Source organism: Netta rufina (genome assembly GCF_964035555.1).
Source record: "Netta rufina genome assembly, chromosome: Z".
Lineage (NCBI taxonomy): Eukaryota > Metazoa > Chordata > Aves > Anseriformes > Anatidae > Netta > Netta rufina.
Genome location: NC_140126.1, coordinates 27894004 through 27906549, shown reverse-complemented (window position 1 = coordinate 27906549; position 12546 = coordinate 27894004). Strand labels below are relative to the sequence as shown.

The following is a 12546-nucleotide window of genomic DNA, read 5'->3' as shown; positions in this document are numbered from 1 at the left end:
GCTGGTTTACATAAAGCACTACTGTGCTGCAATGCAAACCAAAAAGATATGGCCCTGAAGTATCCTTTCATGCCTTTTTTTTTTTCCTGTAATATGAGTTTCTGTGGTTGTTCTTACTGTATTTAAGAAATCACAAGCTTTCTAATTTCAGCCTTTTACTGATAAAGAGCAAAATGTTCCTCATTCTAGATGTTTCTTGGATCAGTGTTGTTTGTAGGGTGTTTTATTTTTCAGTTTTAGAGAAAAGAAATGAAAGTTCTTTTGACAGGCTTTGTGTTATTTGCTCTTATTAAGTGCAGCTTTTTTGACTTACTTCAGAATGCAGGAGCCAAAACTTGAATCTTTTGTACATAGTGAACTTGAGGACTCTGAATCTTGAAATATAAGAAGAAAAATGCTTCTAAGGGGAAAAAACAAAAGTTGAGCACAGAAATGAGAACGGGGGAATCTTAAGTGATGGTCATAGAATCTTAGAATTATTTAGATTGGAAAAGACCTTCAAGATCATCATGTCCAGCTATCAAGCTGAGCTACCAAGTCCCATCACTAAACCATTAGCACCACATTGTCACATCTCTTAAATACCACCAGGGACAAGTACTCTACCACTTTCCTTGGCAGCTCATTCCAATGCTTAATCACCCCCTCTGTGAAGAAACTCTTCCTAATGTTCAAACTAAACTTCCACTGTTGAAATGTGAGAGCCATTTCTTCACATCCGATCACTTGTCACTTGTCACCTGAGAAAGGGGACCACCATCCTCCTCACTACTATCTGCATTCCGGTAGTTGTAGTGAGCAATGAGGTCTTGCCCCTAAGACTCTTCTTCTCTGGGCTGAACAGCCCCAGTTCCTTCAACTGCTCCTCATAGCACTTGTCATAGAATCACAGAATCATTTAGGTTGGAAGAAATCTCCAAGATCACCTAGTCCAATCTCTGACCTAACACTAACAAGTCCTCCACTAAACCATATCACTAAGTTCAACATCTAAATGTCTTTTAAAGACCTCCAGGGATGGTGACTCAACCACTTCCCTGGGCAGCCCATTCCAATGCCTAATAACCCTTTAGGTTAAGAAGTTCTTCCTAATATCCGACCTAAAACTCCCCTGTTGCAACTTTAGCCCCTTCTCCCTCATCCTGTCACCAGGCACTTGGGAGAATAAACCAATGCCCACCTCGCTACAGCCTCCTTTAAAGTCCCTGTAGAGAACAATAAGATCGCCCTTGAGCCTCCTCTTTTCCAGGCTGAACAATCCCAGTTCCCTCAGCCGCTCCTCGTAAGATGTGTTCTCCGTACCCCTCACCAGCTTTGTAGCCCTTCTCTGGACTTGCTCAAGCACCTCCACATCCTTCTTGTAGTGAGGAGCCCAAAACTGAACACAGTACTAGAGGTGCCGTCTTACCCATGCATCATACCCTTGTATATAATTACTTTCCTAGTCCTGCTGGCTCTGCTACTTCTGATGTGGCCTTCTTGGCTACTTGGACACTTTGATGGCTCATGTTCAGCCCTCTATTGGCATACGACCAGATTCTTTTCTACCAGGTAACTTTCCAGCCACTCTTCCCCAAACCTATAATGCTGCATCAGGTTGTTGTGACCCAAGCTCAGGACCTGACATCAAGCCTTGTTCAGTGTCATGTGACTGGACTCAGCCGTAGGCTTATCCTGTCCAGATCCCTCTGCAGAGTCTTCCCACCCTCTAGCAGACCAACAGTCCCACCTAACAGTATCATTTGCATGATTACTGAGGGTGCACTCTATCCCCTCATCCAGATCACTGATAAAAACGTTACACAAAACTGTCCCCAATGCTGAGCCCTGGGGGATGCAACTGGTTATCATCTGCCAACGGGACAGTCTATAAAGACCGTGAAAGTCTATAAAGACTTTTTTTTACAATGTGTGATTAATTTGGTCATTGATGACTCCAGAATATAAAAAGTTTGCAGACCCACTTTTTTAATAATAGAGAGACAAATACTATATTTACAGTGTATATGGTAGAACATGATGATGGAAGCTAATAATTTTCCCTATTAAAATGATCTCTATAGATCACAGTTTACTACAGATCTATATGGATCACTCTAGTCCTCACATAAATGCTATTCCTTCAAAATCTGTGAAGGTGTATAGTACTTCATTTGAGAAATATTTATGACTACCTTGCTTTCCAAGGTATCATTAAATTATTTTCTTATTATTTTAGTACTTGGTTTTATAAAACAATTTAGTAATAAATATTTCCTTATTTATTTATTTTTAATTAAATTTAATTAAAACATGATCTTACATATTTAACCTTGTACTTCACTTCCTTATCTCTCCTTCTTCTCCCTTTCACTCCTTCTCTTTCTTCATTATGCCCAGCTCTCCTCTTCCCTGCTCTCATCTCTTTTCCCTGCAAGGATGAACTTCTTTATGTCTTAGATGCTATTTATCAATAGAATGTTAACTTGTTAAAGCTCTAATTAAATGCTCGTTCTCCAGTGTCTCTCTGGATACAAGATATTATTTTGCAGACTGTTTCTAAAATAGATGTTTTTTTTTCAGCAGGAGAAAATTCTCTTTTGTTTTAAACTGTGTCCCCCATTTATTCCTTGATTCCCGAGCTGTCTTTTCCTTTTGGGGAGGCTAGTTATATATCCTTACTGTAAGTCAGCATTCCTTGTATTTGCTGTTGACATGCTTAACTTGTTTGATGCTGATAAACTAACATTTGACCTTTTCTTCCCTGTTTGCTGCATTACAATGGAGCAGTAAACCTGACAGGTGAGAAGTGAAGAGTAATCACTTTTCATTTAATCCAGTGGGGATTGGAATCCAGATGGGGAAAATGTGGGGGATGGAGAGGGGATGGGGATGGAGGTAGGGGGTGAGGGGAAGAGAACAGAGAGAGACAAGTTATCATAAGAATGATCTAAAGCAGAAAAACAGAACATCTGTCAACCTAAGTGAATATAGACATTAAAGTATCAAACTGAAGGCAGCTGCAAGATATTTTATGGTTTTTTTTGTTTGTTTGTTTGTTTTTTACAACACTTAAAATCCACATAGCATATACAGCCAAGTTTCACTATTACTTTTTGTCTTCACAAGGCACATTTTCAAGAAACAAAATGGTTATACAATGTTCATATGTTTTTATTTGTGCTTTCATGAAGTTAAAAGTATTCTTTGCTATAACGATAACTGCTAAAGGAATGTGGTTTTGTGCTTAAAGTGTGAATAGTTCTAAAGTGTTCATTATACATAGAGTCAGTGCTGACATATTTCTGTAAGTGAAAATGATCATAGAATCATAGAATGGCTTGGGTTGGATGGGACCTTAAGGATCACCTAACTCCAACCCCCCTGCCATAGACAGGGATGCCACTCACTAGATCAGGTTGCTCAGGGCCTCATCTAACCTTCTCTTGAACACCTCCAGGGATAGGGCATCCGCAATCTCTCTGGGAAACCTGTTCCAGTGCCTCACCACCCTCTGAGTGAAAAATTTTGTCCTAACCTCTAACATAAATCTCCCCTCTTTTAGTTTAAAACCATTCACCATCATCTTGCCAATATCTGACTGATCAAAGAGTTGCGCTCCATCTTTTATGAAGTCCCCTTCAAGTACTGAAAGGTTGCAATGAGGTCACCCTGCATGCAGTGTTCTCTTCTTTAGGCTGAACAGCCCCAGCTCTCCCAATCTATCTTTGTATGAGAGGTGCTCCTGCCCCTTGATCATCTTTGTAGACCTCCTCTGGACCCACTCTAACAAATCTTGTGCTGGAGGCCCTAGACCTGGATGCAGGACTCCAAGTGGGGCCTCACGAGGGCAGAGTAGAGGGGACAATCACCTCCCTCCACCTGCTGTTCACACCTCTGTTGATGCAGCCCAGGATGCAGTTAGCCTTCTGGGCTGCAAGCGCACACTGCCAGCTTGTGTTGAGCCATCAGAACCACCAAGTCCTTCTCTGCAGGGCTGCTCTCAGTAAGTTCTTCACCCAGTCTGCACTCATGTCTGGCATTTCCCTGGCCCAGATGCAGCACCCTGCACTTGGACTTGTTGAACCTCATTAGGTTCTCATGCACCCATTTCTCAAGCTTGTACAGGTCCCTTTGGATGGCATCCCTTCCTTCTGTCGTATCAACTGCACCACTCAGCTTGGCATCATCTCCAAATCTGTTGAGGATGCACTCAATCCCATTGTCTGTGGCCACCAAAATGATGTGATTTGTCTTTAGTGGAATTTTTTAATTTATTTTTTTTTCCCAGCAGTTTTTTATCAATTGCGTTATCTGAAACAATTAATCTGGAGAGATAGAAAAGACAAAATGATCCTAAGTATAATAATAATAAACCATTCTTTTGTGCTATAACAGTTCAAAATATTCACACAAATGATTCAAAGAGAATTTAGTTCTTTTTCTAGCTGAATAGGAAATATTGTTGCCCAGCACTGACTTGCAAGTGGAAGAAAAATAAACTTGTCTCTGGACAGTTCCACTGATCTCTTGACTTCAGGAATATGAAATAAAGATAAAAATATTTATTGGAAATGGAAAGCAGCCTTTCTTCACCTATACTTAAGAATAAAGAACACTAGAGTATTTTGCTGCTTTTGTGATAGGATCAAAAGTAAAAAAGAAATTTCAAATGAGTCATTCCATAATATCTTTTTAAAAGAAGAATCAAATTTAAATCTGCAAAGCTTCACTAAAAATAAGTTAATAAAAGTTTTTGTAGCAAAACAATTTATATATGTACATATATTGTGTGTGTGTGTATATATATACATGTATAATTTTAAGTCCAGTAACTTTCGAAGAACAGTAATAATTCATTCCACCATGTTGCTATTTGGCTGCTTGGCATAGTCTTTGAAATCTTTCTGCATGCACCTTTTACTGAATGCCAACAGGTGTTCATTATTTCAAGAACAGTGAGAAATTATTTGAAGAATTTTTAAGAAGGAACCCCAGTGGAATAATAACAGATTTATCATTGCCACATTGCGAGTCAATTAGAAAACAAAAAAGCAAAAAAGCAACAGTAGTGGTGCACCAGACCAAATGTTGGACACCTAGAAAAGATTTACCTATAGTAAATCTTAAAATCGTCTCAGTTCTGTTTTCAGAAAAGCAGCTCTTTGCTGCTTTTTTTTTTTTTTTTTTTTTTTTTCTCTTTATTGTCTATTTCATGTATAAATGAAATGAAATTTATTCATTTCATGAATTATATCAGCCAATTCATATTTTCATTCAGGAATTCACAGAGGTTTATTGAAGGATTCCACTTGCATTCAAACATTAAATTTCCAGATTCCTGACTGACAATGCAGACAATTAGATATTCTTTATATAATATAGTTCTCCATGTTTTGTGGCAGAAAAAGATGCTCTTAAGTTATGAGAGTTCATTTTACCAAAACAGTTCATTTTACTAACAACCTCTGTGGACACTGCTTCACTCTAGAGGAAGGGAAGCATAGATGAGGTCCAATTCCCCCGCCCCTCCCCCCTCCCCCCTCCCCCCCGTTCCCAGCTTGTTTTGGACAAACTAACAAAAATGCTAAAATTACAGTGAAATTAGTAATTTGATCAGAAACATTCAAGTGTAGTCTGAGCCTTGAATATGTAGATGTGATCAGATGCATGAGTGTAAAGTTTTTTATGTTTAGTGTTATGTCTCATAATAGTTAATTATTCTGGTGCCCAGAATGATGATCTAGAGGATTAGCATAGGCCAGAATGCTCAAGACATTCTGACATTTCTATATTTAAATTCATTTTAACATTGGTAGCTGCCTTACCCATCGTGAATCATTATTTTGTCACTTTCATATTAATCATTATTTTATCTTTTCACTGCATCAAATGGTCTTTCAGAAATCATCTTATCTTTATAATTTAATGATTAAAGACTTGAATACCTGCGTTTGTCTACTTCACACCTCAGTCTTATATGCATGTATTCACCTTCTCCATGCAGGAAGAGGGCTGAATCTGATTCTAGAAAGAGCAGCATACCCAACAGCAAGGAGGTCCCTTCTCACCATCCCACAGACCCAGTGGAGCTACGACGCCTTAATTTTCAAACTCCAGGTGAGAGACAATAATATCTCACTAAGAGCTCTGTGATCACAGACTCTGGTTAGTGGTGCTGTTACAGAACAGAATAATTTTAAATATATATATATTATTTTTTTTGCCACTTATGATATTTTTATAGTATGTATTTCTCTGATAGGTTTGGAGGTAATTCTGTAATTTCTATATTTAAAGAAAAATCCTGCATGAACAAAATTATTATTTTGTATAAAGGATCCAAAAGTCATATATATTGTGTGAATTTGTTTTATATACTAAAAGTACAAGTTAAACCTAAGAACGTTAGAAAACTATTGAGAAATGTACATCCCCCTATTTAGTAACTAGATACTTATAGCTATTTCTTGTAATTAAGCTTCCCTTATTTCTACTAAATTATCAAATCAATATCACTGGAGGTTTTACTATATTGCAAATGTGAAAGCAATCAAACAAACAAACAAAAAAATACCTAGAGAAATATTCTTGTCTCTTAAATTCAGGCTATATTAGGGTCAAAGAGTCATAGAGGTCAAATTAATATGGCAGTAGTTCTGAAAGGTAGAAGTAACACTTGAATTCTTGATTACCCATTTAATTACTTTATTTATGAAACTGTTTTATTAAAGTGTTTTTTTTTTGGTTGATAGTTAAGAAACACAGAGAGAAATACTTAAAATAAAATTGATTTTTAGTGTCATTTTATGAGTAAATGTTTTTTAAATTACCTTTGTTTTGATCATTCTGTATTTCAGTAGTCTTATTTTCTGTCACCATATGATTGCACACAGTCCTGATATGATGCTAATTACTTATCAAATCTTCCTGAGCATTATTTTGTCAGATTTATTACATTTAGTGCAATGATAATAATAATGGATTTAAGCTCATAAAGACAGGCAATTAAGTACTTGAGATGTTAAAAGACTAGCTAAAGAAGGAGACACACTAAATATTACAAAAGGGTTAACTGAACTGGCAACTCTCATTTCTCATATTTAAAAGAATGTCTGCATTAGGATAGTTGTGCCCTAGCAGGAGTACATCTACAGAACAATGAAGAAGGGGCTAAAGACCCAACGTCCTTACTGCATATATCAGAGGTAAAAAGTAAGTGTTTTGAGGCTTGAGGCTTGCCCCAGACTTGCCTAAATCTGTTTTATTACAGTGAATGATCTTTAGCAGCTGAGACAAGAGGTGTGTTTCGGGAGTGCATCTTCTTGTTGAGTTTCGTCTGAATGTGGGAATCTTGTTGATGTGCTCTGGGACCTCTCCACAATATGAACCTTAATGTAGTAAATGGAAATGACTGAATGCTTTGATTTGCAATTGTGCCTCTGAGACTGCAACATTAATGTAGACTTACCCTCATGAAGAAAAGGTTTCAGACCTTATCCAGCACCTTCACACAAAGTTTTAAAGTTTTTTAAATAGATAGACATGTATATACAAATCTTCGAAACATGAACAGAAAGGTGTTGCTTCTTACATTTTAGTTTATACCTAAAACAAGTCATTAACTGTATGCACATATACACTAGGTAGAGGGGATATCTGAATTACTAGGTATATAAGCAATATTTTCTGATGTTTGTGTAGAGTTTTACCTATCCATTTAATATTGGTTATATAGTCAAATAAAATATGATTAGAAAAAAAATGCTGCTAAGTCTTAATAATTTAAAATTAATTAATTATAAATTCATACTAAAAATGTAAATTTAATAAGAACTGGCAGAATTCGTGGCACTTGTAGACATTGCAGTTCCACCTCACTGATCCAAAAAGAACTAGAGAGGAGTAGAAGTGTACTTTTCCTTTCAACTCTGTAATTTATCTGGGAAGTTGGTAGTTTTCTGTGAAGCTAGTTAAGCAGAAGATCTGCAATCCATTTCTATTATAAGATCCCTTTCTTTGCTGTAAGTCTTTTCCACAAATGGAGGATTCAAATTACTAGAAAAAAATATAGAACAAAAATCAAATTATGATATATATATATATATTTTTTTTTTTTTCTAGGACTCCTAGGTGTAGATCAGTCCATTAAGATATTTAGAATGCAACCAAATATGAAGGATACTATCCCAGGAGGTTTATATTGCTATGTAACACTTGCTAATTAGCTTGTTCTTAATATGAAATCTTAGCTACAGAGTAGTCAACCTACAGTTCCTACGGCAGCAGAAGCAGAATTTCACTTAACTTACAACACCTTCAATTAGGGCTACCATTTCATTTAAATCTGTTTGAATTTAACTCAGATCTTTAAATACTGCTTAAATAATTATCCAACTCCATACTCTAACACATCATCAAGTGACATGCAGGACAAAGCTCTTCCAAGACGAACATAGAGGAAATATAGAAAGGTTGTATATTCAGGACACAATTTTGTTGTTGTTGTTGTTTTTATTATTGTTGTTCTTTCACTTTCATATCTGTGTTGTTGTTGTTTTCTTTCTATTGGGTAGCAGAAACATGTAGGGTACTTTTGGAGCAAAGCAGGCAGCTGAGAGAAGGAGATGGTACTGATGTTGTTATGTGATGGGTTTCTTTTAACAAGACATCTCCACTCACCCTCATACAATGCCTTTATTAACTCTGCAAGATACTACCTTTTATGAACATTGAATACAGATAAAATAAATGACAGAGTACGTTATAATAATACAAATAAATGACATGTACATTAATAATCAGCATCTGTCAAGTCAGTACAAGTGCATCAGGATTGATGATTTGATTTCATTATTATAATTATTTATTTAGCTTATGGAACATCTACAGTTTCTTTGGATCTTTTCAAGCTCTCTATTTTCTTCCAGTGAACAACACAAACAACAACAACAAAAACACAACAACAACACACACACAAAAAAAAAGGAGCTTATGATGAATACATAATGTGAAGAAGTATTAAGAAAGAACATTTTAAATTACATTAGCAATTTTTTAGGACAAGAGGAATGGCAAGTTGTGCCAGGGAAGGTTCAGTTTGGAAATTAAGATAAATATCTTCTCAAAAAGAGTAGTTAGGCATTGGAATGGGTTGCCTAGGAAAGTCACCATCTGAAGGAAAGAATGGATGTGATTTAAAGAAAGGTTGGATGTGGTACTTAGGGACATGGTTTAGTGGGTAATACTGGTGGAAAGAGGGCAGTTGGACCAGATGATCTTGAAGGTCTTTTCCAACCTTTATGATTCTATGATATTTAGATTGCCACTTCTCAGTGGGAGAGCTGAGTGAGACATACTTATAAAAGTAGGGGTTGTCGTAAGTTTTAATCCTCTAAAAGATTAATAAACAGCCTCTTTCCAAAAATACTAGAAATTGCATATTTTGTTTAAGGAAAAGAGAATCAGATCTGACTATCAAAATAATCTGAAAATTAGTCCCATGTGTTAAATTTGATTTTCTAACCATGAGTACAAAATAATCCTAGGTGGTTGGGTTGTTGGGCATAACTTTTTGAAAGAATTTACCAGGAAGCAATATTTTATCTTTGGTGATTGCAGTGCAGTGATTTTGGCAAAAGTTATGCTTTACTGGTCATAAAATTGTCAAATCAGCATGAAGATGTGATAAAAACCCACTTTCTAAACTACCAGCATAGTAAATGTGTTGCTTTCCTATCACTTTTTCTTGTCCTCTCAATAAATAATTGTATTCCTCATTAATCTTTTACTTACCTAACTAAGGTTTCCTCTCTTACCCTTTTTATGAAGGTTCATATTAGTCTCTGTCTTCACTCCTCAATTAACAGAGTAACTACACAGAAAAGATGGACATTTTGTCTTGACATTTGAAATAACCCATAGTTCCACAACTCAGAACAAGATCCCATGTCCATATGTGTTATCCAAAAAATATATATTTGTTAGATAAGCCCATATGCTACTGAGTGGGTCACATCTGTGCCAAGTTTTCATTGAGTAAATATGAAAATACCCAGTCTCACAGTAGCATAGGGAGTTTCATGTGTAATTTTGATATTCTTCTGAAATTAGAGTGGCTGAAGGAAAATCAGTAGCATTCTTCCCGTTCAAATTTCCTGTAAAATATGGGATTAACATCATTAACAACTGTGCAAATTTTAAAAGTCTCTGTCACGTGGGTGGGCAAAGGTAGGGAGGGGATAATAATTAAGTCCGCACAAAAGGTTTTATCAAATGAGGCAGCCCAGGTTTGTATAAAGGAAAATAATTAATGTTAAGTAGTTTGAGTGGGTTATGAGACCCAAGACTTGTGGAAAGACTTCAATCTGCCAATTAACCAAAGAACTGAACTGAGTCATTCCTGAAAAGTGACTGTTTTTTTACGCATTTAAATATAATATGTGTCATGCGTATAAGTAATTTGCATAACTGTGTGGCAATTAAACAATTATCTCATTATTTCTTATGAACCAAATAAGATGCTTTGAAATAGAAGGAAAATAAATAAAATTTTTACGGCTCCAAATTGAAGATTCTGCATTTTCATTAGGTAAGTGCATGCTCATGAAACTCAGTGAGTTCCTGAGCAGTTTATACTAACCTATTTTCAAGATAAGGCAGAAAAAGAATAAAAAATCTCCATAGGAAAAAGGTACAAGTAACAAAAGTGGAAAAAGTGGTGTCTGGATTTTGTCACCTGTTCCGCAAGTTAGCAGGAAAGTTCTTCCCTTTATGTACACGTTTTCTTTTTTTGAGTACCATGACAATGCTGAAGGAAGAGCTGGGGTTTGTCTCCATGGCAAAAAGAGACTGCAGGAGATTTCTCATAGTGAGAATATATTCTACATATATATTCTGTGTGTATGTGAACTTGACTCACATGAAGGTTTTAAGCACCTTAAATGAGATTTAGGCTTCCAAGTGCAAACAACAGTTTTCTGACATCCCACTTGGTTGCTATCTAAAAGAGAGGCAATAAAAATCTGTTTAGCTGGGAGAGAGAGTTGAAGGCTCTGCTACTCACAAGAGGGCTTTTTATTATTATTATAATTTTTATTTTTCCTGGATTTTAGCCAATGATTTTGCAACAGGCTATTGTCTTGAGTAATTTGAGATCAGGGCTGAGAACTAGGCCTCACCGTTTCTCAGTGTAGAGACCTTTTACAGCTCATTCAGCTGAGGTTTCTGCTGTGAGCACCTAGGTCTGCTTGCTATATCTAATTCTGATTTACAATAAGAGTTTCATTCCAGAATAATTAATCAATTTTAGAATAACATACATTTTTCTGGAATAAAAGGGTTTTTATATTGGGGCATAAGGAGTATAATATTGCAGTATTATATGCACATGAATAACTATTTTTGATTAGTTATTACAGAACAACATATTTCTCTAAAGCTTATCTTATAAATTTAGCTTTGTACACAAGATATAAGTTCACTCTCTGAGATAACAGTAGCCATTTTAAAAATAATATTTAAAGTAACATTGATTGATCAAATATACTGAAGGCATCCTGGGTAAATTATCGTGACCCTGGGTCACCCTTCATATTTTCCATTTCCCATGTCCAGATGTTGCATATGTATATCTTTCTGATAAAAGAAAGTGTCAGTGACTGTACCAACTATTACTGATTCCTTCATTTTTCAATAATAGACCAACATCTTAATCAACATAGATATACATAGGTATGTTGGAAGGTATTCTGTGACATTGAATAAAAATGAGTATGTAATAAATGAGTCTTTAAAATTCCCGAGTATTAATTTGATATAGACCTTTAATATAACTTATTTCATAAAGAAATATCTGTGAAAATATTGTCACATTTTCAGTTCATCTGGATTGTGTTCTGTATGCTAGCAGCTGTGCACTGTATTTCTTTCTTAACTCATTGCTTATTTATTGTGGACATGTAAACCTACATGTCCAAATTTATAAATAAATGTATGTTTCACAGATGTTTTTAAAAGCTCTTAACATAAAACTGTGACAATAAACAAAATGATTAATGACAAGGCCAAAACACCCACTTGTTTCAGTGGGGTACAGGAGAAAACTTGGCAGATTTAAAGCCTGGATAAAGTATGCAGGTAAATTCTGACCTTACTTTCTCAGTTACACATTGAATTTGCGGCACATATGGTATCCCAAGTTCTTTAGTTCTGAATTAGCCAGAAAATATTTCTACACTGTAATGCATTTTAATTTTATGGTTTAATGCTAGGCTGGATAAGATTATTTACATTTGACACTCTTCTGCCAAATCTAGGGGGAAAGAAAGAAAAAAAAAACAAAAACACATTATGAATACAATTTCAGCTTCCTTTTGCATGTAAAGCATGGTTGTTGTTTTTGTTTTTGTTTGTTCTATTTTGTTTTTCTCCTGTTTGATTTTTCAGTGTTTTTGTCTTTCTTACTTGAAGGCAAGATTTAAAGCATGCATTTGTCATGTTTCTTTTGATTTACTAGCATGTCAGAGGGTCTGTTCTAATTGAGCTCTATTTTGTCTTATTTTTTTA

General features: G+C 35.6%; 1 protein-coding gene across 1 annotated transcript in view; it reads left to right on the top strand.

Annotated features, from left to right (window-relative positions):
• Nucleotides 1-12546, top strand: part of PTPRD (protein tyrosine phosphatase receptor type D) — a gene marked incomplete at its 3' end in the record, with an annotated part of 401990 nt that overhangs the window by 309900 nt on the left and 79544 nt on the right. Inside the window, exon 22 of the mRNA XM_084305402.1 lies at nucleotides 5954-6099. Coding sequence (XP_084161528.1) covers nucleotides 5954-6099 — 146 coding nt within the window. The remainder of the gene's footprint in view (nucleotides 1-5953; nucleotides 6100-12546) is intronic.